Source organism: Phocoena sinus, chromosome 10 (genome assembly GCF_008692025.1).
Source record: "Phocoena sinus isolate mPhoSin1 chromosome 10, mPhoSin1.pri, whole genome shotgun sequence".
Lineage (NCBI taxonomy): Eukaryota > Metazoa > Chordata > Mammalia > Artiodactyla > Phocoenidae > Phocoena > Phocoena sinus.
Genome location: NC_045772.1, coordinates 1,805,395 through 1,833,004, shown reverse-complemented (window position 1 = coordinate 1,833,004; position 27,610 = coordinate 1,805,395). Strand labels below are relative to the sequence as shown.

Below are 27,610 nucleotides of genomic sequence, written 5' to 3'. Positions count from 1 at the left end.
TCACTGGGTTTCCAGCTCTCCATGTCCCTGGATTCCGAGTCATAAGCACCAAGAACTCCATTATTCTTCCTCTCTCTGGTGAGAGTTTTCAGTACAGGGCATGAACTAGTCGATCCACTCCGACTTCCTAAAGTTTTCCACCTGACAAAGGTTCTTTGCTCGAGCAATCTTTAGTCAGGCTCCCGAACCTTCTCTAGGCCCTACTTCCTTGTAGGATCCACTTTTACCAAGAATGCTGCTAAGTCTGTTTATTCAGAACCTGATCAGGCTCCTTACCCTCCCCCCACTCCCCCAGGTGACCTCTGACCACCTGGCCTGCCTGCAGCAAGAATCTTGTTGGGTCGGCCTCGCCAGAAGCCCCCCCCCCCCATGTTTCCTGTTATTCATTTTCCATCCACTGACTCTCACCTGCTCCTGGGCCATAAATGTCCACTCACCCATGTGGCAGGCAGGGTTGAGCCCTGTCTGTTTCCCCCACTGCAAAATCCTATCCCACTGGTCCCTGTACACATCATGACGGTCCTGGATAAAGTCTGCCTTACCGTCTTCAACAGGCGTCACTGAATTTTCTTTTTTTTAATACATGTCAAACTCCTGACATTGCGGCCACAAAAATCTCCTGGCCTGAGTTTCAGGATGAAGGAGACTGTTACCTTCAGCGTGTCCCCTCCCTCTGCTCAGACCACCCTCCCCAACCATCCGCCATCACCATCTCCTGCGCCCTTCGCAGGACAGCCCCGATGTATCCTTCCAAGTTCAACACAGACCACATCTCTCTATGGAACAGTGTTTGTCAAGCAAAGGAAATTACAGTGAGCAAAAATTATTGGGTGGGCAACCAGCACTTTAAGAAATGAATTAGGATAGAATCGAACATATCAGAGAGTATTGAGGGTATAAGTATTGTTCTGTGAAACTTTCAAGTGTTTGTCTGCCTGTGTGTGTGTGTGTGTGTGTGTGTGTGTGTGTGTGTATGTGTGTGTCTTAAGGATGGCACCAAAAATGTTTGAAAACCACTGGAAGCTTCCCTGGGATGCCCTTATGGAACCCCACAACCTGATTTGGCCCAACTCTCCTCTCCTCTGCCCCAGCGGGCTCTCTAACGGCCCTCCCCCCTTCACAGCACCGGCCACACTGCACTGTAGTGGCTGGTTTCCTAAATCAGCCACACATTTCCAGGGGACAGAAAGTGCATGCCTGGTCCACTTTCCCTCCTCCAGCACCTGGCATCTCGTAGGTGCTCAGTAAATTGACGTTGAGTAAATGAATGCCCAGAACAACGCACAGGATGAAATGCAAGGTGTAACATTTTTACGAGCCACATCCTTTTAACAGGATGAAATCAAATGAATGAATCGTGAAGGTGATGCAGGCATCCATGGCGGTTCCATGTACTCCGGTTGAGGCGCCCCTCCCCGAGCCAGAGGCAGAGGAGACAAGGGGTCCTGCCCTCTTGCCCGCCCACCGCCCCCAGTTCCCAGGGGTCCAGGTTCTGCAGCACCTCCCTGCCAGCCAAGGGAGACGGGGAGCCGCAGCTGGGAAGACACTGTCCCTGCCAGCCAAGGGAGACGGGGAGCCGCAGTTGGGAAGACACTGAGACGGGAAGTCAGAGGATCGTAATTAAACAGGACCAGAATATGTATGAAGAAAATCAGCCTGGATACAACCATACTCCAACACCAGCCCTGCCCGAGCCCCTGACCAAGGCGCCCGCAGAGCCGACCCCTGGGTCCAGACAGACCACCTGGCCTGCGTCTTCTGCTCTCTGCGTGCTCGCTTCCCCCACTGTGCGTGTGTGCGCGCACGCACGCGTATATGCGTGTATGTTGTGTGTGTGTGTATATGCTGTGTGCACATGTGTGTGATGTGCGCGTGTGCGTGCTCCTGGGAGAGCTGTCCCCTCACGCCCTCACGCCAGTCTCCCTGGTTCCTCAGGGGCCTCCCCAGCCAGGACTCAGGCGAAAGGAGGGACGTGAGTGAACTTCTTCCATCTCTGCTTCTCCCAGCTATTCAATCAGCGCTCAGGCCCTCTAGTGGCTCCTGAGAAAGGGTCCCCAGCTCCAACAGTACCTCACGGGTCCCCAGCTCCCCGTCCTCACGCAGAATCCGGAAGAACCCCTGAATGGGGAAGGATGCGTTTCTATGGCGTGTCCACGAACCGGCAGGGAGGCAGTGCTCAGGCGGACGGTGTGTCTGGGCACCGCAGGGTCAGAGCCTCCCCGGGTAGCTGGACCATCTGGTCAGCACCTGGACTTGGGAGCTGTCTTGCCCAGGGGACAGGAGAGGGAGGAGTGGGGATGGGGAAAGTGACGCACTTTCTCCATCCTCGGCGTTAACACAGGAGACCAGTCCCGGGTGGGGAATTTAGAGACACAAGACTGGAGCCTTGTGAATGGTGTGCACGGAGACCGCTCACCAAGGCCAGGACAGTAGGCAGAGGTGGAGGCACTGCAGAGGGGCCGAGGACAGGGCTCCTGGGACGTGTGTCCTGGCCTGGCAGTGCCCGGCCTGGGGAAAGGAGCAGCCTTTCCTGGGTGCTCAGCTGACTCTGCGCGGGTCCAAGGCTGTGCTCTCCAGGGGTTTGAGAACGCCAACAAAAAACCCAGAACAGGGATGACAAGGCCCATCCGCGTAAAGGGGCCAAAGCCCCCTATACTTGGAATAAACTCCGGTAACCCCAGCCGAGGCAAGGTCTGGGACCCAGCGTTGTAGGCAGGGGCGGGGAAAGGATGTGGGCGCCAAGGGCCTGCGGGCCACACAGCCCCAGTCCACAAACTTCACGCTGGCCGGCCCGTCCCCCCCGCGAGGTGCCCAGGCCACGGGCGCGCCGGGCCGTCTCTGTCGCCATCCAGAGGCGCGGTTCCGGCGCTTCGTCCGCTCGGCCGCCGCCGGCCTCCGCAGCCAGCACCGGGGCCCCGGTGGGGCCCCCGCGGCGCCGGGCACGCGCATCGGGGGCGCCCCTCGCATTGGTGGCCGGCGCGCCGAGCCCGGGCGCGCAGCGACGCCCGGAGCGGCAGGGCCGGCGTCCCCGGGCTCGGCGGGCGCGGGCGCGCGCGGCGCGGGGCGGGCCGGCGCAGGGCGCTGTGGGCCGGAGCCCGGGCGCGGCGGCGGCGGCGGCGGCGGCGGCGGAGGATGGCGCGCGCGGGGCCCGCACGTGGAGGCCGGCGCGGGGGCGCGGGCAGGGCCGGCTGCTGAGACGCGCTGCTGCCCCCCGCGCGGGCGCCGCGGCTTCAATGGCGCCATCGCCCAGGACCAGCAGCCGGCAAGATGCGACCGCCCTGCCCAGCATGTCCTCAACTTTTTGGGCGTTCATGATCCTGGCCAGCCTGCTCATCGCCTACTGCAGTGAGTACCGCGCGGCCCGGGTCCTCGGCCGGCCCTCCGGTCCCGGCCCCGGCGCCCGTTCCCCGTTCCCGGGCCGCGGCTCCGGCGGGGCGCCCCGCGGGCCGCTCGGAGTCCGTGAGGAGTTGCGAGCTCGGGGCGCGCCGTCCCCCGGGTCCCCGCCGGTCCTGCGCTGGGCCGGGAGGGCGAGGGGCCGGCACTTCGGAGGCCGGCGCCACCGCTGAGCCTCCCTCCTCCGACTCCGGGGCAGGGCCCGGGCACCAGGCCCCGGGTGGCGCGGCGCGTCCCTGCGCGGCGATGCCCGCGGCTGCCCGGCGTGCCGCCGCCACTCCCGGCCCAGGCCCGCGATCCGAGCCGAGCCGGCGGCTTCCCGGCCGAGCCGAGCCGCGCGCTCCGGAGGCGGCGGCAGGTCCGGGGCGGGCGGGCAGCGCTGCCTGGGCTGTCGGTGGAGCGCCTTGCCCTGAGCTTTCCGCTGGCGACACTCCGGCGGAGGACGCGGCGGCCGAGTCCGGAGCGGGGCGCCTGGGGCAGGAGCGGGGCTCGGGCTAGGTCGCGCGGCTGGAGCTTCTGCCTTCCCGGGAAGCAGGCTCGCCGGCGCTTTCCTAAAAAAGATAAGTGAGGGCTGGGGTGCCCGGAGAGGGCTCGCCGCTTCCACCGGCATTTCGCGAGTAGGGTCCGAGGACCCGAGCCGGTGAACCAGTGGGTCTGGCGCGGGGCCACGGGCTCGGGGCTGGGGTGGCGCGGGCTGGCGGGCGCCCGGGGCACAGGCTGGGGGACCGCGAGCAGGGTCGGGGTCTGCCTGGGTGTGTCGGGGGGACTGCGCCCGGGGCACAGGCTGGGGGCTGGGGGAATGGAGGCTGGTGGGACGCTGGGCACAGCCTAGGGACTGCGGTGGGGGTGGATGGTCAATGCTCCGGACACGGGTTCGCGGCTGGTTGGATGAGTGGGGAGTGGTCAGCGTCCGGGCACAGGCTCCGGGCCGGGATGGCGCGGGCAGGTGGGCTCCCCCGCCGACCGCCTGGCACAGGGTCCGGGTCCCTTCCTGTCCCAGCGGGAGGAAAGGACGGGCGCTGAGGAACACCTGTCATGGAGAATTGCCATGGGCGATGGAAAAATATGGATTCTTTACAAAAAAAAAAAAAATTGAGAGAGAGAGAGGGAGAGAGAGAGAGAGAGAGAGAGAGAGGCCGGCGCGGAGCCTCGCTCCCCGCCACCACCTCGCAGCCCTCGGCCACCTAGCTCCCAGCCCGAGCCTTCGCTCTCTCCAAAATGGGACCGCGGCGGGCCATGGAGACGCGGGGCGCGCGCGGTCGCGGAGTCCTGGGACAGCCCAGCCCCCCCACCCCCCCGCCCCATCCTCCCCGAATGGCGGGGGAAACCCGGTGCTCAGAGCAGGAGTCGTGCTGCTGGTCTCAGCCGGGTTGTGCATTTCGCTGCAGTTGCTGGGGACGCGTGGGGACGCGTGGGGACGCGTGGGGAGGGGTCTCCGAGAGGGAAGGTTCTCCGTGGGGCCGCAAGCCCGACTGCCCAGACTGGCACCGCCATCCCGGCTGCACCCTGCCTGCCCCTCCGAATGCGTTCCTGCGCTGGCTGCCTGGAGGGGGGCTGTTCTGGGGGTTTGAGCGAGGTGTGTGCCTTCTCCCCAGCTCCTCGCGGCCGTCTCGGGGCGTTGGGGCAGCGTTCCCAGGGTTCCAGAGAAGAGCCTCAGCCGGCTTCCTTGTCCATGGGAAACAGGTGAAAGGCAGGTAAACTCGGGGCTCACCCAGGAGGTGTCATTTAAATGCACTTCCTGGTGGCAGCATGGGAGGGGGGCTCATCCAGCAGTGTTTGGGAAGGGGATTGTTGTGCCCCAAGTCCCCAGGCTGCTGTCCCTCCCCGGCTCTGGGGACAACATCGTTGGTGCCAAGGCAAGAACCCGGCAACCACAGACTGGCTGGGGAGGCAGCCCTCCGGGTACAGAGAGGAGCAACTGCTAATTGTTCAGTACATGACACCTCCGCCCTGCCCTGTGGCTTCAACACTTCCCACCCCAGGTGCGCCAGCCAGGGCCTTCCTTTCTCACCTTCTGTGTGCAGTCTCTGCTCACTCCACCCCCCCACCCAGCACCTCCTGAACCTGAAGGGGGACCCGCTATGTCTGTCCTGACACTCACACCTTTGCCAGACTGCTGCTTGCTCCAGGCGGCGGTCCGGGCCTGCCCGCTGCTCAGACACTTGGTGGAACCGGAGATCCCATTGGACACTCAGGCTGCTTTGCGGAGGCCTCCCTGGCATTCTGGAAACAGCTCTTCCACCAGGACGACGACATTTGGTAAAAAAAAAAAAAAAAAAAAACATCTAATCCAGAATGGCCGATATCATTAATAGCCGAAGCTTGGGTTAACCACATTTTTATGGTTGTTTCCACCTCCATGGAATGGAATAACTGACGATAAGATAACGTTTTTGGACACACGCCATTACACCAGAAAGGCACTTGGAGAAATTAAAACATTTCACTAATATACAAAATAGACATATGCACCTGGAGGAATGAAAACACTAAAATACGAACTAGACAGGATAATAATCGATAGCTTGGAACACCAGCCCTAGAGAAAAAAGAACTTCTTTTTTTTAGAATTGATATAAAGCAAATAAAGTGCAAATGGAACAGTTCCTGTGATTTCATTCTCTTTTCCAGTATATCTGGGATGAAGAAGAATAGTTATAGCACCCATGTCTGTAAATTGTTTTTGTTATCAGTAAGGATTTTTATTACCCAAAATGTTTTTGTGTTTGGAGCAGTTCTATTTGTGTCATTAGTTAGGGAGACTGATAAGTGTCACACAGGATTCAGTTATCCTGCCTATTAAATCTGTGCATTTCTCTGAAGCACAAAAGGGGTTCACTTTCTGGCGCTGCTAGAAGAAAACTGGAATCTTTCTTGGCGTCGTTTTCGGTTAGGGGTGTTCTACTGTTCTTGGCCCCGCGAAAGCCCTCCCTTCCTTGCCGCCTGCTGAGGTTCATATTTAAGGAGATGGGCTCCACCCTCTGGCTGGAGAAAGACCTGCAGTCCACTAATTAGGTTAGTTGCTATAGTGACACAGCCTTGTCATTTTTCTCCTATTGGGGAACAATTGACAGGAGAAACAGAAAGAGGAGGGGGGCCCTTGATGGCTTTCTTTAGAGATGCAGACTCCATCTCTGTGTACGTTCCCATTACAGCAGGGATGGACGCTTGGTAAAGACTTATCTTGGGGAGGTGATGAGCTCCGATGAGAAAATTGAAACTCTCCTTCTCTCTGGTCTGGGGAAACCTCTGTCCTCATGGCTTGGAAAGCGCTGAGTTAGATCGTCTTCCCCTTAGCGTATCTGGAGAGGCGAGTTCTGCCTGGACCTGGTTCTTGGGTGGAGTGGGACAGCTCTGGCAAAACCGTAGTGGTTTGCCTGTGTGCTGTGCTCAGCCCCGAGACCCCGAAGATGCAGTCTGCTGTGCTGGCTTACAACATGCTGGCTGTAATAAACCGTGAGGGAGGTGGAGAGAATGATGAACTAGTGGCGGCCTTAGGACCCTAAGCCGTGACTTGACACCGTGCACGGTGTTTATTTCGAAGTCCGAGAAGGCTGTGCGTTCACGTAGGTTGCCCGTCTCCTCTTTGGACGGGCTTGGTGGACAGCTGCTCCTGGCGTGTAAACGGTGGGTGGGAGGAAAGTCTTATATTTGAAAGTACCAGGGAGTAGGGTGCGAGAGGCAATGGGACTCTGTTTTCGACTTGTTTTTTTTTTTCAAATAAATCTCATCAAAATTGAATGGCAGCTTTAAGTTAAATCTCATGCCATAGACCTCATGCAATTACGAGAAGAAATTACAAACAACTTCTGAATTGTTTTTTAATCCATTAGAATACTAAAGAAGCGTAGGCTTTCTGATGCTGCATTTTCCTTATAAATACGATTTATTGCATATTTAGGAGAGATTAGAATATGCCACTTTCCTGCTGTTCAAATTTGATTTCTGGGGTTTTCCAAGAGGTGAAATTGGAAATACTGGAGACTGAATGAAGTGATGACATTCAGAAGTTTATTTCTCATCTTTTTTTTTTTTTTCTCCTACTGTGTTTTTTATTTGATGAATTTCTGGCCGGAGGAGATGTGCTGTGTGTGTTTCTTTCAACAACTTAAGGAGATAGGTTGCCTGTTTGTGGAATTTGTATTGGTGGAACTCCACGCCCCAAGGATCGGCGAGCCTGGGGGAGGTTATGCCCCTGGAAGCCAGACAGACTGACTGGTGCCCCCCCCAGCCCCACACCCCTCCCCCCACCCCAGCCCAGACACCGCCAAGAGGGGCCACGCCCTCCAGGACTCCCCTGGCAACTCACTCTTTGCAGCGAGGCCAGAGGATAGCGCCTCCCAAACGGGGGCTGTGTGCCATAACTCAGCTGGCCGGGTCTTTGGTACCAGGCGTCTGGGCTGAATTCCACCCAGGAATTTCTCGCTCAGGACCTGCCACTTGACATCCCCCGGGAGGAGATATGGAGACCAGCTTTTGTGGCATGAAGTATTTTCAGGTGACTTTTATGGGTGTGATTACGGGAAAATGTTATGATAATGTGGCACGAGAAATGGGAAGAAAAGCAAAACATTAAAATCCCCATTTCTTTATATAGCTTCGCAGCTGCGCTGATTTACAAGGGCTCATTTTTGCATTAAAATGTGGTGCTCTGGAGTTAATGACCTCTACAGAACGCCACCTGTCACCCAGAGCCCTGGGTGCCCGCTGAGTGTTGGGGAGGAGATGGGTTGACAAGGAGGATGTGGGTCAGGGTTCCTGCGTGAGAGGGGATCAGTCGGATGCTGGTGGCAGAGGGGGCTGGCCGCTGGATCTGCTGGACTTTATTTGTTTGGGGGATTGTCACTGGCTGTCCTCTCAGGGGCCGGGGCTGGCACATGGGGTTGAGAGTGCCTGGTGGTGTCCCTTTCTGCAGGCAACCGTGCACGCCATCCGTGAACCCCAGAGCCGAGCTCCGGCTGCCCGGACTGCCCCGGGGCTCCCACGGCTTCTGCGGAAGCGTCCAGCGATGGCCTGCTCCTCCTTCCACGTCCCCCTCCCCACGGTTTCCGTATCTGGGCCCTGGCGTGGCGCTAACTGAAGCTCCCGGCAGGCAGCACAAGCTGGCTGATGGCTGGGCTTTCCAGAAACGGCCCGGCAGCTGGCGGCAGATCTGGGCAAGCCGCCCCATCTCTCCTTCACCCTGCAGACGTGGTGGAGGGCTCCCGCAGGCTTTGTAACGTTTACTTATTTATTCCAATGGCTGGCAGGAGTCGAGTGTGGAATCACTTTTGTCTCCAACTAGGCCGGCGGGACTCCTCCGGCATCCCCTGGTCCTCGTGGCTCTCGGGAGGCCCAGCTCCAAGTTGGCGTGCCTGCGGCGTCCTCGGGAATGGTGGGTCTAGGCCTGGTGGGACAGTGGCTGCTTGGTGAGATGTCCCCTGGGGAAGACCCCACTCATCTTACGATGTTCCCGCCTCCCGGTCCTGGGCCCTGGCGTGTCACCTGCTGTGGAGTCGGCCTCCCCCGTGGAGGGGCTGGCGTCTGTGGGGTCCCACCTGGGCACCTGGCCCTCCCTCTAAGTGTGCTGGAGGCAAGAGCGGTGCAGAGCCGGCCCCTGGCGTCTGTGCCTCAGCTTGTTCGTGTAATGAGGAATTAGGAAGCCTGGGGACACAGAGGTGGGCAAGACCGCTTGCGTCCCAGTGTGGGGGGTGCTGGACGGTTAGCACAAAGCAAAGGCAGTAGAGGACGGGGCACCCAGCTGGGCCCGGCACCGTGTTCTGCTGGGGTCCTTGCTGCCTTCTCTCAGGTCACCGCCTGCCCCAAACTCTCGGCCCAGGGTCTGGCCCTGAATCCCCTTCCAGCCCTGGAGCCTCCTCTTGCCCTGCCTGGCCTTCGTCAGGGCCTCTGCACTGCCGGGCAGCCTCCAGCTCTGTCCCTGTGCCCAGCCTCCTGTGAGTCCTTCTCCAAAACACACCTAGCCATCCTCCAGGTCTGTCCTCCCCACCGTCACCCGAGCCCCTCCTGCATGTATCAGCATCGTCCTCGGTGGCCCCTCTGCCTCCAGGCGGGCCGACGGGAGATGCCCACGCGTGGCTTCCCTTAGAATGGAGCCGGCACCAGTCCTCTCCTCCCCGCCTCGCCGCCTCCCCGCCCACGTCACTCAGGGCCTCACTAAAGCCCATCTTTCCTGCCCCGGTGGCCCTCTCCATCCCTCTGTGCTGGCTGGCAGAGTCCGGCCGGGGGCCGGCACCCCAGGGCTCCCTCCATGGGAAAGTGATGCGTGTGCCCGTTCTCTCCTGCATGCCCTGGGGTTACTCACTTCGATACCCCACTGTCCTCGGGGTCGCTCACACGGCAGCTCCCCCACAGTTCAGCTGAATGCAGCGAGGGAACCCTGAGCTGGACCGGTCTCCAGAACATGCCCTGACCCCAGTGGTGGAGAGCTCCTCTTCCAGGAAGCCTCCCCTGAATGCACCGCTTCCTTTCCCTCTCCAGCGCTCTGTGTGTTCACCTGGATGGCGGCTGTCACGGCTCTGGGCCTCCGGGCAGTGACTGCCCCATTCTCTGAGAAAACACTCGTCGATCCTGGCGCCCTGGGCAGTGAGCTGTGACCGGGGCGGGGCTGAAGGTCTGGGCCCTAAGGACTTGGGGTGCCCCGAAGGTCTAGGGGTGGGGCTGAGGGTCTGGGTGTGGCCAGAGGACTGGGGGCGGGGCCGGAGAGATGTATTCTGAAAATTGAAGTTGTTGGGTCCAGAGCATCGAATCTGGTTCTAACACCGTCTGATTGAAGAGGAGAAGAAAGAAAAACGTGTGGAATCTCAATGAAACGTTCACTGTTTTCAAAGGGTCCTTGGTAAGCTTTCACACTGCCAGAGTGGAGAGCTCTCCAGACCCTCCCAGCAGCCTCACCTCCTTTCCTTAGCTTCTACTCCATCCTTATTTTCCTTGAATACTTGCTTTCTCAGGATATCCCTGGGGTTTCTTCCCCGTAGCACTGTGGACGTTTGGACCAGGTTGCTCTCCAGGGTGGACTTTCCTCATGGTGGGGTGTTGGGCAACATCCCTGGCCACCGCCCACTCGGTGCCAGTAGTCTCCATCTCCCCAGCCCCCCCGGGGTGATAACCAAGCCCTTGTTGTGTGTCCCCTGGGGCTAGAATCCCCCCCATCCTTGGGACCTCTGATTTAGTTTGTGGGTCCGCAGTCCATAGGCTTGTTCTGGCGTTTCCTGGTTTCGTTGAATCGGGACTCTGGTCCTGGGGCTCAGTGCCAGCAGCGTGACAACCTCATGACCGCGTCTGTAGCTGAACAGACAACACGGGGGTGGGAGGACATTCAGCCCGTCGCCTTCTCTGGCAGGTGCATCTCCCCAGTCGTGCCCAGACCGGCTGGGCTGTGGGAAAGGCTGTCTGCTGGGAGGGGACAGTGTCTCCCCACGCTTCTGTCTCCAGAGCTTGGAACCAGCCTTAGGGCTTGAGGTTGGTCCCAGATTCTTCTCCACATCCTGATCTCTCCATATCTCACATATAACTTTATTGCTGATGGTGGTAAAGCCATTTAGAGGCAATAAAACATTCCTGATCCAACGGGGACAGGGCAGCCCGCCCACTACCTGTCCGTCATCTACCCACCGGCTTGACGATGCTCACCTTTTCAAGAGGCATGATTTTGGAGATTTCTGTCTAGAGCCCATTGGAACAAACTCATAAACGCCATTCCCTCCAAAAGTTCTGCTGCCCTTGGCGGGACCTTGGCTGCCTGGAAGCTGCCTTTACTCAGTCCTTTTTGGGGGACGCCAGAGCCTGCTGCCTGTATCCCTGATGGGGCTCCGCCAGGCTCTTTCTGTTCCGGCCTGTGCCCGCCAGCCTTGTCACTGGGCCCTGGCTGGGCCCTAGGAGCCCCTGCACGGGGATGGTGCCCGGGGTCAGCCGGCCTGTGCCGGCAGGGGGAGCACGCAGACCCCCTATGCCTCAGGATGTGCCCCTGCCCACCCCCCTCCCCAACAGGCAGCGTGTTCTAGTCCCTGGGCAGCCTGTTGCCGCCTTCCTTCGGGAGCCCTACCCCATCGCCCCACTCATGCCATCTGTGCCCGTGGGGCGGCGGGGATGTGCTGCTCTGTATGTGGGTGCGGCTCGTGAAGATGCACGTCCCACTGTGTCAGGCAGCACCCCTGCACACGCACGCACGCCCACACTTGTGCGGGTCTCCCCGCAGCCCCCAGCCCCGGCCCGCATGTTGCTTTTCAGTCTCAGACTCGCGTGTCATGAGCCAAAGCCATTGACGGCCCCGCCAGAGTCCTAGTCCCGGGAGACCCCAGGTGGTGAGCCCAGGGCAGCACGGGGATGGGGTGGTTGGGGACTTGACTATCCCTAGAGCTTTTCCTCATCGGTTCCTTTTTAACCAGGGAAGTGGGTTGCACAGGTGTGGCCTGGCGGCTTCCCTGGAGGATACAGGCCTGGGGACCACGCACTGGAGGGCAGGAGCAGACAGAGCTCAGGGCTCCCCTCCCTGTGCGGCTGCTTCCACTTCCCCGGCCCTTCATGCCGCGTCCCTGGTTTTGTGCACTCACGTGTGTACACACACCACAGACATGCATCCCTTCTGATTTGGGGCCTCCGTCTCTGCACCTGATGGTGATGGCGCTAATGGTCTTTCCCGGCCCCAGACGCCCCGAGGATCAGAACGGAGTGAGTCTCGTACTTTGCAGGGATCCGACCTGCGATCCCAGGACCAGCTCATCCCAGGGTGACAGGGCAGCGTACGCTCGCCTGGACTTGGGCTCCTTGGGCTGAAGGACCAGTGAGATTTCGCTGTAGTTCACACAAGGAAGTTGCAATATCGCTGGACAGACACCTCGAGTGCCCTTGCAAAGAAGGCGTGGGTCGCTCGGGCCGCCTGGTGCCCAGTGGACTGGGCCTGATGACCAGGTGTCCCTGAGCACAGGGAGTGTGCGGCCTCGTCCGCGGGGTGGGGGGCCCTCCATGCAGAGCAGGGACTGCGGAAGGTTTGCTGCTGTGCCCGCTTCCGCCGCGGCTGAGCTGGAGAGCAAACCTATCAGGACACTCCCTGACACCGAGCGGGCCTGCAAGGACCTTGCCGATTGAGCAGTGAGTCCCTGGGACCTGGCTGGCAGTGAACTCGGGGGCTGGGTTCCGCCTCCCGTGGTCCCTCCCCAGGCTGACATCCTCCCACATCCCGGAGCCACCTGCCACGGCACCTCAGGGCGCCCACGACAGACAGGGCTGGGGGAGGTCAGCAGGTGGGCCTGGGCCCAGCAGCTCTGCCCAAGGGCAGGCGGTGGGTGTGCCGGTCGCCCCGCGCGGGGTGAGGGTGGAGGACAGCTGGGGACTCACACTTGGGGTCCTGGCAGGGGAACAGCCCGGAAGGGCCAGCCTTGCCTTCCCCGCCCACGGGCTTCCTAAGGCCCCTTCTTTTGGTAGCACATTCCCTCTGACCTCCTCCCCGATGCCTAGGGTGCCCCCGGCTCCAGAGCTGCCTGGACTCGGCCCTACCCCCATTGCCAGCCCCTTGGCCACAGCCCGTCCTTGCACCCACCCTCCGGACGTTCAGAGCGGCCGTGAACTCTCGAGACCACACTGTTGAAACAGAGTCACAGATGTGGACAGCAAACTTATGGTTACCAAAGGGGTCAGGGGGGAGGGTAAATTGGGAGATTGGGACACTGACATACACACACTGCCATGCATAAAACAGGTAACTAATAAGGCCCTGCTGTAGGGCACAGGGAACTCCACTCCTCTGTAATGGCCTGTATGGGAACAGAGTCTGAAACGGAGGGGATAGATGGGTACGCATGACGCATCCACTTTGCCATGTATACAGCCCTGTACAACAACTCTGCTTCAACAGAGACTAGAAAAGAAAGACCCCGCCCCCCCACCCCCCCCCCCGCCACCAGCCGCCTCAAGCCCACAGCCCCTGCCTGCTCGGCCTCCACCCTGGGGCCGCCCCCCGCCCCCCGCAGGACAGGCTCACGTTCTGCATATGGGGAGCTGCTGGGGAGGAAACGCACGGATTGATCCGAGGGGCGTCCTCGCCCGGGGCCTGCCTCCTGCCCAGCCGTGGGTTCCCCCTGGCCTGTTCGCCTGCGCTCAGACCCTCCACCCTGGCTGCCAGGCCCAGCAGCCGAGCGTGCTCAGGAGATGCTCTGGCCGCCCGAACACCCCTGCGGTCCAGACTCATCTCTCCAGAGAAGGGGGTGCCTGGGGTGCCCAGGGCGGGGCGGGGCAGACACGGGGCCAGGCAGGGGGAGACAGCCGCCCCTCGGAGGGCTGAACTCTGCTGACCTCGCCGTTCTGACCCCGCGAATCCTCCCAGGGATCCGGGGCTGTGGCTGGAGAGAGGTGGTGGATACACCTCACGGGCGCACGTAAACACTCGCCGCATGAAGGAGGCCCTCTCCCTCTGACCCGGGCTCACAAGCCCTGACAGTTCTAGCAGGGCGGCCAGCGGAGCCTGACGGGCCACCGGGCCCGCACATTGTGAGTGGTGTCCGCAGGTGGGAGGATGTCGTGGGCCTGGATGGGGACAGAGCCGGGGGCCCTGCGAGGGTCTCCTTTCTCCCCCGGGAGGCCCAGGCATGAGCTGAAGGAGGGCTGGGCAGGGTGTGTGTGGCCCCGTTCTCATGGCCCCTCTCTGTGCCCCCGGGTCTGGGGCTGTGGACTCACCGCAGACCCTTGCTGTCGTGGTCACAGTCGTGCTGGGTCCACGGCATGGGCCTCTCCAGGGCAGGACCCCAAGCACAGCACCCCTGCTTTACTGATGGCTCCGGAATGGTTTTCCAAAAGGACAGACAGAATCGAGTCCCTGCAGAGATGGGAGCGGGGTAGCCAGGGCCCTGAACTTTTCAGGACACTCCCTTCCCCAAGTTGTCCCCACCTGCCGTGTCTTGGTGTCTTGAATGTCCAGCAAGAGGGGCTGATTAATACAACCGGGCAGGCTCTCCCGGTGCCCTTGCTGACGGCCTGTGATGGGCCGCTTTCTCCTAAGTTCTATTCGGAGGGTTTCACCTGATGTTTAGGAAGGTCAGTACCAGCATTGCGAACGTCTCTGAGCTTACCTACTTGTTACTAAAATCCACCGATGATGAGGTGATGGCGGAGTCTTCCTGGCCTGCTTGACCGGCCCGTGAACGAGTCGGCTGGAGCCAGGCTAGGCCGTGGTCTCCTGCTGTCAGGTACCCGGGTAACATCGGGGGGCAGGGCGTGGCCAGTTTTCTAAGACCTGCCTCGCATCTGATTTTAACTGAGTGTTGAGGAAGGCAGTTTTAAAGCACACCCGTTGCCTGAAGCCTTGTGGTTCGGGGAGGGGTATCCGGACAGTTCTCTGGAGGGCTTTCCTATCAGGACGTCGCACGGTTAAAATGCTAATGCCTCCACGCCACCCTGAATGCCACTGGATGCAGGGGAGAGGCCTCTCTCTGGCTCTGTTTCTAAATTATTTTTCTCCATAGCAGTTCCATTACCTAATAGCACTTCCCCGGGCATAGCTGAATGCCATTAATGGGTTGACAGGACTCATTGCTAATCAACTGATGCTAATTTATGGTCCTCGCTGCAGTGGCTGAAGGAGGCCAGCCACGGAGCCACGCTGGGTCTTCCGTGCATTTCCCTGTGTCTCTTTTCGTGTCTCTTTTCTTCCCCGGCTCGTGTTAGGCTCTGTGGCCGTAGGAGTGAACCCTGCAGGGAGGCAGAGGCTGGCCGTCTGGGCTGTGTTTCGGAGGACCTATCACATGCATGTCTGCAAAAGCTGGAGAGGAGAGGCCTCTGCTCCCTCAGCGCGGGAGGGCAGGGGTGGCGTCTAGGGAGACGGTCACCTTGAGATGACCGTGGGGGTGGCGTGTGTTTCCAGAGCTCACTGGGTTCTGGAAACACGTGCCTGAGTCGGGCCAGCTCTGTCGGGAGCCACTGCATTGTGACCCCCGGAGACCTTTGCTCTGGCGTCCTGGTCGGCCCAGACAACATGCATTCCACACATTAAAAATGGTCAGGACCCAGACCTGGGAGCAGGTGTGTGTCAGTGAACTTGGGGAGGTTTCTGAACCCCACCACAGTGAGACGTGAGCTCTCAAGCTGAGAAAACAGCAAAACTTCTCACCGTCAGCATCTGGGACATTGGACGTGGGCACCAAGGACTTCTGAAACCTTCTGGCAGGCTTAGGCCTTGTGAGACACAGGCCACTGTCACGTGGCAACCCACGTGCTTCTTTACAAGAACTTTGATTTAGTCAAAATCAGTGTTCCGTGGTCAACAGAAATGCGTTTTCTGAGTGTGGCCAGAGTTAAGTGTGTTTTAGCTCCGTCTTCATCTTAAGGTTCCAGCATGAAAAAGGAACAGATTTTAAAGACAGGAGCAGCAGAAGCCCACGTGGTACAGCCGGTGGCCGATGGCCACCTCCAGCTCCGAAGCCCAGTGCGTATGGGGAGGGTGCAGACGGCTTCATTGGACGCTGTCATCATGGAGATTTTGCAAGATGCTCCAGTCACCCCCACTGTCTCAGGTGGTCAGGAGGTTTCTGTCTGTTAGACCCTGGGAAGTGGGCAGGATACCCAGAGGCCTCTGTCCACTCAGCATGTCAGCCGCACCCACTGTGACCTGGAGGATGTGGGGCGGTGAGCCTGCTGGAGGGGCCAGGACCCTTGGGGCCTGGGACCTTCCTCCCAGTGTCACGCCAGACCTGGGTTTGCCCCCTCCAACCTGATACCCGGTTTGCTCAAGCTCTATTCTCGGGGCCAGCAGTGGGGTGGGACGCTTCTGAGAAACAGGGGAGCCGATTTCGTGCCATGGAGCAGATGTGACACGTACTGGAGTGTCCCTAGTGGGAGTCTGCGGGGCCTGGAAAGTTCCCTGGGGCGGGCCAGGCCACCTGTGACTATGGACACTCCACACAGCCTTGCCCACAGCCGGAGCCAGGTGGGACGCCGCTCTGGCTTTGGGTGCCCAGAGCCTTCGCCAGCCAGGTTCCCATCAGGGCGGCCGAAGCCTTAGCACGTCTTCTCGTGGGACTCAGGTGGACGCCGTGTGGGAGGGTCAGGAGCCAGCCCAGGCCCTGCCGGGCTTCGTGGCCTTGGACTCAGGGCCCTCCAGGCCAGCGTTTGCTGAGCGTGGCCACATGTGGGAGGGCCCAGGCCTTGTTCCTGTGACCTGTGCACGCCTGGGAGTTGGGGACGTCTCCATTCACAGGAGCTCCCCCAGAAGTGGGGGGCTGTGGGCCTGCCAGCTCCACGCCGTGTGGCCCTGCGTTCACCCAGGGATGGGAGCCCCTCTGGGGCAGGACCTGGGCCTCCCATTGTCAGCTTGGTCCCGTCGGCTGGGTCAGGGCCTGCGAAGAGCAGGTGCCGCGGATGAGTTAACCCAGGATTACTGCTGCTGTCGCCATTTACACGTGTGTGTGAAAAAGGCTCTGATGCTGATTTGGCCGACAGGGTGGGGTGGATATGGGGTGACCTGCCCGTTTGACCCTGACTTGGAAGACTACCTCTGGCAAGTGTTTTTACCTGGGTGGCGGAAGGGCCTTTAGCAACTTCCGAATCCACTAAAGTTCCAAAAGGAGACAGGTCGTCCAGGCCACGGGATCCTTGTGGCCAGCGCCCTGTTTTCCTGCCCAACTATAACCCAGACGAAGGCCTTGTTTGCCCCAGGAGTCTCCCCTCTGGTGCGCCTCTCGCTCCTGTCCCACCACGAGTCCCCACGTCGTTCTGGAATCCTGCCTTCAGGGTCCCGATTGAAGCCCCCATATTCCCCAGCCCTGACAGACTCCGCCTCTCGGGGCTTCGGTGACCACGGCTGGATCCGCTGCCCAGAGAGACATGTGCTGTTAGCCCAGGGCTTGTCCATGCAGTGGTGCTTCCCTGTCCACGCGGGCCATCCTTGGAGAGGTGGGCACTGGCCCTGCTATGTCACTCAGCTGCAGTCCTGGTGGATGGGCATCCTGCCAGGCGCCCAGCAAACCGTGTCCACTTGATCTTCACGGCAACCCTCCCAGCTCAATGTTTGTTTTCTTTTCATTGTAGAGGGAAGTGAGGCTCAGGGAAGGCAGGGGACGCGCGCAAGGTTCCTGGTGGGAGAGGTGGAAACAAAGCCGGGTTGTCTTCTGGGGCCCCAGCCTGGTCCTGAGGGGTTTGGGAGGCTTGGAGAGGAGACCCGTGATGGGACTTGCAGCCAGCCTTGGGGGCAGCAGGGGATGGTCCAGACACCACGCCAAGAGGGGCAGGTGGGTCTTGGACTTCAGGGTCTGGACAGGTTGTGGGAGCTTACTGATGATGTATCTGCTGTTTCCAAGTTAAGTTGCAATCGCAACTTTAAAAAGAGAGGGGAGAGAAAGAGGGGACGGGGGAGGGAAGGAGGAGAGGAGGAGGGGAGAGGGAAGGAGGTGGGGAAGGGAAGGAGGGGGCGGGGGAGAGAAAGAGGTACAGTCATAGGGTGGGGCTCCCGAATGGAATCTCAGAGGCCACTGCAGGGGTCCCTTCAGCTGGCAGGGTGCGGCCAGGGGTCTGCACTGGGGAGACTTTGGGTGCTTGGGTGCCTTCCATACCCCACCCCACCCAAGCCTCCTTGTGAGCTGTCTGGGCAGGGCAGTCGTGGACACTGTCCCCCACTGTGGGCGTGTCTGCCTGTTGGTGGGACACACATTATTTGCCTTTGGGATTGAACCAGTTGCATCCGGAATGCTCCCGTGCTCAGGAACCCACACAAAAGCCTGTAGCCCTCCCAGAGAGGACATTTCTTTTTTTTTTTTTTTTAAGTTTTGTTTCAGTGGCTTATTCTTTTTTCTAATCTTGTTTTTTTTGACTGCATTGGGTCTTCATTGCTGCATGCCGGCTTTCTCCAGTTGCAGCGAACGAGCGGGGGCTACTCTTCGTTGCGGTGCGCGGGCTTCTCATTGCGGTGGCTTCTCTTGCTGCGGAGCACGGGCTCTAGGCCCGCGGGCTTCAGCAGTTGTGGTTTGTGGGCTCTAGAGTGCAGGCTCAGTAGTTGTGGTGTACGGGCTTAGTTTCTCCGCGGCATGTGGGATCTTCCCGGACCAGGGCTCGAACCCATGTCCCCTTCATTGGCAGGTGGATTCTTAACCGCTGTGCCACCAGGGGAGTCCCCGAGAGGACATTTCTTGAACCACTGCTGGGTGCCAGTCAGGTGCCAGGCACTTCTCGTACTTTGTGGCATTGAGTCTTCTCAGCAGGAGACGAGATATATGATTCCCTTTTTATAGAAGAAGAAACTGAGGGTCTCAGAGACCCACAGTGCCTCCCTGTCTACCCCAAGTGTGATGAGCTGCGATTTGAACATGGCTGCTGGCCTCTTCAGCTCTGGATCTTGCCGTTAACCTTGTGAAACACCTACTGCCCCATGGCGGTGTGGAATCGCGTGGTCACCATCTGGCTGACCAGGGCTGTGACACGCAGAGCACTGCCTGCAGGCTATGGTGATGTCTGTCTGGGGACTGAGGAAGAATGTTTAACCAAAGGCATGCGGACAGCCTTGGCAGTTGGCACTATGTCTACAGAAACGTCATTCTAAGTACACCCTGTGCAGACCATTGCCACTGCCCGTGGGTCAGGGTCTGTGAGACCACTGTCAGATTCAGAACAGCTGTGACAGTCTCGGGGATGGTTTGTTAGACTGAGAGGAGATTAAATTGGCAAAAGGGAAAGGTTCACGGAGACACAGTCTCCAGGAGACACCAGGCGTGAGCTCCAGGCCCCAGGGGGTGGCACAGTTCCCCAGTGTGGACGTGTGACAGCCTGTGGAGTGTCACCGAGCAGGGGCACACCCCCGAGCCCTGGGGCCCAAGGTGGCTATTGGGGGTCCCTTGGTGGGTAGGCTCCAGTCCCCTAGACCCAAACCAGGAAGAAACAGAAAATATGAACTGACCAATTGCCAGTAATAAATTTGAATCAGTAATTTTAAAACTTGCAACAAACAAAAGTCCAGGACCAGACGACTCCACAGGTAAATTCTACGAAACATTTAGAGAAGAGTTAACACCTATCCTTCTGAAGCTAGTCCAAAAATTTTCAGAGGAGGGAACACTTTCCGAACTCATTCTGTGAGGCCAGCGTCACCCTGATACCAAAACCAGACAAAGATATCACACAAAAGAGAGAAAATTACAGGTCAACATGATGAACATATTTTGCAAAAATCCTCAACAAAATACTAGCAAACCGACTCCAGCAATACAATAAAAGGATCATACACCACTGTCAAGTGGGATTTATTCCAGGGGTGCAAACATTTTTCAATATCTGCAAATCGATCAATGCGATACACCACATTAACAAATTGAATAAATAAAAACCATATGGTCATCTCAATAGATGCAGAAAAAGCTTTTGATAAAATTTAACACCCATTTATGATAAAAACCCTCCAGAAAGCAGGCTTAGAGGGAACTTACCTCAACATAATAAAGGCCATAAGTGACAAAGCCACAGCCAAAATCATACTCAATGGTGAAAAGCTGAAAGCATTTCCTCTAAGATCAGGCATAAGACAAGGATGCCCACACTCACCACTTTTATTGAACACAGTTTTGGAGGTCCTAGCCACAGCAATCAGAGAAGAAAAAGAAAAAAAGGAATCCAAATTGGAAAAGAAGTTAAACTGTCACTGTTTGCAGATGACACAATACTATACATAGAAAATCCTAAAGATGCTACCAGAAAATGACTAGAGCTCATCAATGAATTTGGTAAAGTTGCAGGTTACAAAATTAATATACTGAAATCTGTTGCATTTCTATACACTAACAATGAAGTATCAGAAAAAGAAATTAAGGAAGCAGTCCCATTTACCATTGAACCAAAAAGAATAAAATACCTAGGAATAAACCTACCTAAGGAGGCAAAAGACCTGTGCTTAGAAAACTATAAGATGCTGATGAAAGAAATTGAAGATGACACAAACAGATGGAAAGATATACCATGTTCTTGGATTGGAAGAATTAATATTGTTAAGATGACCATACTACTCAAGGCAGCCTGCAGATTCAATGCAGTCCCTATCAAAATGCCAATGGATGTTTTCACAGAACTAGAACAAATAATTTTAAAATTTGTATGGAAATATAAAAGACCCAGAATAGCCGAAACAATCTTGAGAAAAAAGAACAAAGCTGGAGGAATCACCCTCCCTGACTTCAGACTATAGTACAAAGCTACAGTCGTCAAAACAACATGGTACTGGCACAAAAACAGACACATAGATCAGTGGAACAGGAGAGAGAGCCCAGAAATAAACCTACATACTTATGGTCAGTTTGCGACAAAGGAGGCAAGAATATACAATGGAGAAAAGACAGTCCTTCAATGAGTGGTGCTGAGAACACTGGACAGCTACAGGTACGAAAAATGAAACTAGAACATTCTCTACATCATATACAAATGTAAACTCAAAAAGGATCAGACACCTAAATGTAAGACTGGATACTGTAAAACTCCTAGAGGAAAACATAGGCAGAACACTGTGACATAAATCACAGCACGACCTCTTTGGATCCGTCTCCTAAAGTAAAGGAAACAAAAGCAAAAATAAACAAGTGGGACCTAATTAAACCTAAAAGCTTTTGTACAGCAAAGGAAACCACTGACAAAATGAAAAGGCAACCTCCTGAATGGGAGAAAATATTTGCAAGCGATATGATCAATAAGGGATTAATATCCAATATATATAAACAGCTCCTACAACTCAACATCAAAAAAACCTGATTGAAAAATGGGTGGGAGAACTGTATAGACATTTTTCCAAAGAGGAAATGCAGACAGTCAACAGGCAAATGAAAAGATACTCAACATCACTAATCATCAGGGAAACTCAAATCAACACCAACATGAGATATCACCTCACACCTGTCAGAATGGCTAACATCAAAAAGAACACAAATAACAATTGTTGGCGAGGATGTGAAGCAAAGGGAACCCTGGTACACTGTTGGTGTATGTAAATTTGTGCAGCCACTGTGGAAAACGGTGTGGAGGTTTCTCAAAAAACTAAAAATAGACCAGTAATCCCACTCCCCGGTATATATCTGAAAAAAAAAAACAAAAAAAACCACCAGTTCAAAAAGATACACGTACCCTAATGTTCATAGGAGCATTGTTTACAATTGCCAAGGTATGGAAGCATCTTAAGTGTCCATCAGTAGACCAAGGGATAAAGAAGATGTGGTATATTTATACATAATGGAATATTACTCAGCCATATAAGTGAATGAAATATTGCCATTTGCAGCAACATAGATGGACTTGGAGGGTACTATGTTAAGTGAAATAAGTCAGACAGAGAAAGACAAATACTGTATGATATCACTTTTATGTGGAATCTAAAAAAAAAACAACATACAGAGAATACAAAGAACAAACTAATGGTTACCAATGGGGAGAGGGAAGGGGGAGGGGCACTACAGGGCTGGGAGAGGTGGGAGGTACAAACTATGGGGTATAAGATAAGCTCAAGGACGTATTGTACAACACGGGGAATAGAGCCAATGTTTTGTGATAAGTGTAAATGGAATGGAACCCTTAAAATTCTATAAACAAAGAAGAAAATCCCTAGTCCTGAGGGACCATCCTCCCTGATCTGGGTGGAGGGGGTGTCGCCGTGTGCGTCCTGGCCAGCACAGGCACTGCTGTCATCTGGTGTGGGGTGACACGTTGCACTTTTAGGGGTGGCCAGGACCCTGAAATTCACAGCACAGGGCTGGTCTGGGAGCCAGAGGTGCAGAGTCTCGGGAGCTCGGGGCAGCTGGGGCGCCCCCCTAGGGCGTGAGCTGGTCAGCAGGTAGCCTCGGGGCTTGTGCTGTGCTTGGTACTCCACGGGGCCCCATCACCCCTCTGGGTGCTTTAGTTTTGCGCCTGTGGATGGCCTGGCCTCTTTGGCTCCTGCTTGGGCCAACCTGGCTGGGGGGTGGCTCAGGCTTCCAGGAGGTGGGAGCGTTCTCCTCGCTGGTGCCTTCCAGGGTCCAGCCCTCCTGGGTTCCTTTAGCCCCCAGAGGCCCGCCCACCCTGGGAGGCAGTTGACAAAGCCCTGAGCGCCTTCCTTTTGGAAAATGCCCTTCATTCAGCAGCATCTGGGTCTGCAGAGAAGCCGTTTCATCGTGAGTTTTGATTATACAAAACACACTTGCAGAGACCGAGTCAAACGCAGTGCTTGCCTCCCAGGCTCTGCCCTTCCAGCCCCTTTGCTGGACCAGCCGGACCCGTGAAGCTCTGAAGGGCCATTCCCTGAGGCTGGCTCGTGCAGGCCTGTGTGTGGGTGTCGTGGACTCCTCACGTGGCCGGTGGGGACGGCCGCTCCCCGTGCACGCATCCAGGGGCTGATCTGCTGGGTCGGGGGGGAAGGGGAAGCCTGCTTCTGTGTGCCTCCTCCCCCAGGGCTCTGCGGGGTCTCCCCAAGCTGGGTGGGCTCCCCTCCTTGCATGCTACTCAGGGCAGGGAGGGGAGCGTCTGCTGGGCGTCCCCAGGCTGCAGCTGGTCATGGGTGTGACGGGTCCCCGGGGCACAGCGTGGCGTGCAGGCAGCAAGCAGCCAGCCCAGAGATGCTGGCCACAGCGCAGGTGGGATGCGGGGAGGGTGGCTGGGGCCCACGTTGCACACGCGGCTGCATCTGTTGGCCCAGGAGGCAAGGTGACCAGAGCCCCCTGCCCTCAACTCCCTCTCACTGTCACGGCCTCACTCCAGTCAGGAAATAGCCCCCTTCTGCTCTGCCCCGGAGACAGATGGTAATTTTAAAGACTTTAAGCAAAAACTAAAGGAAAATAAGAAAGTCCGAAATGAGGACAATACAACACCTAGACGGTTTGTAGGGTGTGTGTGTGTGTGCGTGCGTGTGTACGCACACAAGTGTACGTTCGAACATAACTCCTGTCAGTGTGCTTCTCTTCCCTCGTGGTGGGTCATCAGGGCTCAGCCTCCATTACGGACACGAGGACCAGAGGCTTCCCGAGGCCAGACGTCAGCTCGGGGCCTCAGAGCAGAGCTTGGCTGAGAGAGGCCGAGGTCCTGGCCGGGCCTGACTCTGGAGCCAAGTCCACGCTGTCGCTGTGCCGGGGCGCCTGGCTTTGGCCTGTCTCTGCAACCTCTGGCGCTGCCTCTCCCCCGGGGGCCACGTGTGTCCTATGCGCGGCGCCCTTTAGTCTTGTTGTGGACTCGCTGTGCAGACAGTTTCGTCTATCTACTGGCTTCCTCCCCAGGGATGCTATAGGGAGCAGTCAGGTAGGGATGCTCGGTCCAGGCGGCCTTGGTGTGGGCAGGGGCTCACGGCTGCCGGGTGGCACGGGACAGAGGGAAGACCCAGCCCTCCTTCCCTTCCCTTCACTTGTGTGAGGCTCAGGTCTCCTGTGAGAACCTGCTCCATCTTGGACGCTCCTTGTTGGCCCCTGGTTACAGCCAGCCTCAGGGTCTTCCCTGCGTCCCGGGAGTGGAATCCGGTGCGGACCGCCAAGTCGCTGCCTGTCTGTGCGCACAGGCTCCAGACGGAACGAGCACATGCTCTTCTGAAGTTCTAAATCGCGAAATTTTCATCTCAATTAATGTAACAAGAAGTCTGGAAAGGTGGCAGTCGGCATTGGAAAGTTAAATGACACCTTCTTGGCGTCTCACGTTGGTGAGAAGGCCAACTGATTATTTTTATATTACAGTCCCCAGGCATTATCACATTGATTAATAAATTCGCTAAAAACCCGTTGCCTCTTAATACGTTTAATTTGGGTAGTTGGGGATAACCTTCCTATGACTTGCAGGGTGGGCTCTCCGGGCGTCAACGGGGTGCACGTGAGCTGGCGTGGCAGCCATCTGTTGTCCCGCAGAAATGCACTGGAGCCAAGGGGACAGTTCTGTCAGTTACCTTTCCACGGACATGGCTCAGGGTCTCGAGGCTGCACGGGGAGGGCCCCTTGGATCTCCCCAGGTGGCTTCTGTGCTGGGCAGAGCTAGAGCCTGCAGGGCCAGTCCCCTCACCTGTCAGCCAGGTGCCTCATCCCAGCTGAGAATTACCGGCCCAGACAGAGGGAGCTCCTGAAACTGAGCACAGAGCTTAGCTCTGAGCTTCCTGGCAGACAAGGCAAAAAGGGAAGATCCACTGGGTGTAAGGCTCTCAGTGTCCGTTAAGGACTCATCTCAGAAGGTTGAAATGACACCAGCAGCAATACTGACTCTGGGCCGTCACTCTGGCTGTCCTGGCACCTCGACGAATCACCTTCAACCTCCGAAACCAGGCGAGGTAGGCACTGTCATTTCCATTTTCAGGGTGAAACCCGAGAGGCCCAGACCCCCCCATGCGGCAGGGTGGTCGTGACCCTGAGAGTGGGGCCGGGCCCTCGCAGGGTGGGGAGCAGTGGTGCAGAGCTGCCCTGGGTCGGTGAGGCCCCAGCACAGGGCCAGCAGTGGGAACTTCATGGGACTGGACCTGCCAGACTGCAGCTTCCTGTCCTGCAAAAGGGGGCTTTGGGGTGCTGGTCTTGCCTGAGCCCTGCCCGATGACCCCTTCTCCCGGTCATCTCCACCTCTCCCTCCTCCGGCACCTTGGCCTCGGACCAGTGGACCTCAGCTCCCCGCACCTGTCCTCTCCTGCCTTCTCGTGCAGACATCACGCCCGCTTTCCCATGGCTCTGTTCCCTCCTTTCCCAGGATCACACTTGTCAAAGTCACCATCACAGGGCTTCCCTGGTGGCGCAGTGGTTGAGAGCCCGCCTGCCGATGCATGGGACGTGGGTTCGTGCCCCGGTCCAGGAAGAGCCCACATGCTGCGGAGTGGCTGGGCCCGTGAGCCATGGCCGCTGAGCCTGTGCTCCGCAACGGGAGAGGCCACGGCGGTGAGAGGCCCGCGTACCGCAAAAAAAAAAAAATAAATAAATAAAAGTCACCATCACAGTTGCCAGCCGCGAGATCGTCTGAGGCCTCGTGGCGCCGGGGGCGCTGCTCACGTAGACCCTCCCCATCTCCTCGCCCACAGGCTAGTCCTGGCCTGTGTCCTGCCCGCCTCATTCCTCTGGGATGGTCTGTCTGTCATCTGTTCAGGGAGCGCTGCTCACCCCCTGCTAGGCACTGGCTTCCATCCTGATGGGGGAAGCGAATCCGGGGCCACCTGAGGCCTCCATCAGCCTGTGGGCAGGAGTCTATCCTCTAGGCGTCTGAACACAGAGACCCCTCCCTGCCCAGGGCGGCCCTGGCAGCCGTCCTGCCAGCGCCCAGCCTCACACGCCCAGTCCACCTCCGGGACCACCACCCGCATCCACCGCCGCGTCCTCGGCCACCACAGCCTTGGCCCCCGCCGCCGGGTCGAGGAGAAAGGCCGAGGTGAGATGCGGCCCCAGCAGCTGCCGCAGTCAGCCCGGCGTGTTCCGTCATTAACTCGGCGGCGCGCTACCCGGGGACTAATTAAACCAGATGGCGGCAAAACCCAAGCGGAGGCACAGAGATGTTTTTTACATTTAAGTTGATCAAAATTAGGTGGAACGGCATATGCTGGTGGAGGTTAAGAATTTTTTAAGTACATATTACCGGCTCTCCTGAGCGCCCTTCCTGGTGATCTCGGCACAGATCTCTCCTGAGCGCCGCTTAATCCTGGTTGCTCCCGTTCTCCTGTTGCTGAAACCTCGGGGCCCCTTGGTTCGGCTTTAATTTAAGCCAGCAGCATATTTGGTGCCGACGTCACCGCTGTGGGTGGCATTCTGGCTGAGGGCACGGACGCCGACACCCCACCCTCATCGGGAGCCGGTGGGCATTTCCCGGCCGGGGCCCAGGGACCCCACAGATGACCATCTTCATGGCGATGTGCTGACCACCTGGACCACTTGTCAGGCATCCCTGTGCACTTACGTTGCCCTGTTTTCTTCTTGAGTCCCTGGCTGGGGGGTTTGGGCTCAGGTGGTGCTGATGCCCAGCCGAGGATGGAGGGGAGGCCGCCCCCCGCTGGAGGCTAGTGCTTTCTGGGGGGATGGTGGCTGCATCCAGGCCCCTGCTGAGCCCCCCACCCAGTGCAGCCCCAGGGATTGTGCCCTGGTGCGCGGGACGGTGGTGGGGGGGCGCCTTGGGGGCTCCGGGGAAGTGCGTTCTCCTTGTCTAGGCCTAATCTCTGGGCCAGGGGACCTCACTCCTGCTTTTTCAGGGAGAGCCTGGCTGCTCCGACAGCCCTTTTAAAAGTTTTCTTGTTTTATTTTTTTATAGAGGTGAAACTCACATAGCACAACGAACCATTTTTAAGTGTGCATTTTGTCGGCATTTAGCAGGTCCTACAACCACTGTCACCATCACGTTCTCATTTTCATCACCCCAAGAGGAAACCCCAGATGCGTTAAGCAGTCACTGCCTGTCGCCCCCTCCGCCCACCCCAGAAACTCCCAGACTCACAACCTTCGTGAAGCAAAGGCCCAGAGACCCCTCCGTTCCTCTCAGGTGGACGTTGATGAGAAGGAAAACAAAGATCCTGGCTTTGTCCCGGCTGCCAGGCTCCCCAGGTGAGCCTGACCTAGGGAGAGACTCCTGGGCACGGTGGTGCTGGCGACATTCAACGGGCCGGTGTCGCATCGGCGTGGCAGCTCTCCCGGGGCGTGAACACGGGCTGCCCGCGGGCGGCAGGCACACAGTAGAAGCGTCCCTGCACTATACGTGCCCCCAGGACGCTCGCCCCCGCCTGCTTCGTGACCCCCTTCCCCAGAGGTTGAGGCCCGGGATCCAGGTGACGGAGCTGCAACAAGCTTCGACCCGGTCCTGGGCCCTGCACCTGCACCGAGGCTCTGCCTCACTGGTGAGCCCAGCACACTGACATCCGGGGCTTCTGCCCGAGGGCTTGGCTCTGGGCCACCTGGGGGCCCTGAATTGTGTCCTCGTGGAAAGCGGCCCCTCGCCAGGGAGCAGCAGACCCTGGCCTCCTGCTGCCTGGACACCTGGATCCCTTCACCTGGTGGCAGCAGTGTGACCGGAGACGTGATTCCCGGGACCAGGGTCCTCTGCCGCAGCCCGCCTGGGGGGGGCCAGGCCGGCCTCCCTCCCCGGCCTCTCCTCCCTGCCCGTCTTCTCTGGGCAGGCACGGTGGGGGTGAAGTCCTGGCAAAGCCCACTCTGTTTTCCAGCCCAGTGGTGCCCACATGTGACAGCCCAGGGGACAGTGCCCATGAAAAGCCCCTTTGTCTGGTCGGACTAATTGGGAAATAGCAGCAGGCCCCCAAAGGGGCCCAGGCCCAGGTCCTCTCTGGACAGCAGCCAGGGTCCCGAGGGGCTGG

The 27,610-nt window shown here is 57.9% G+C and overlaps 1 protein-coding gene across 2 annotated transcripts in view; it reads left to right on the top strand.

The window, feature by feature from the left end:
- The first annotated feature begins 3,156 nt into the window (after window positions 1-3,156).
- Window positions 3,157-27,610, top strand: part of TAFA5 (TAFA chemokine like family member 5) — a 192,191-nt gene continuing 167,737 nt past the window's right edge. The window contains exon 1 of one of the 2 annotated variants that reach the window (XM_032645846.1): window positions 3,157-3,345. In XM_032645846.1, coding sequence (XP_032501737.1) covers window positions 3,234-3,345 — 112 coding nt within the window. In that variant the 5' untranslated portion in view covers window positions 3,157-3,233. The remainder of the gene's footprint in view (window positions 3,346-27,610) is intronic. The other variant, XM_032645847.1, reaches the window with a different exon arrangement.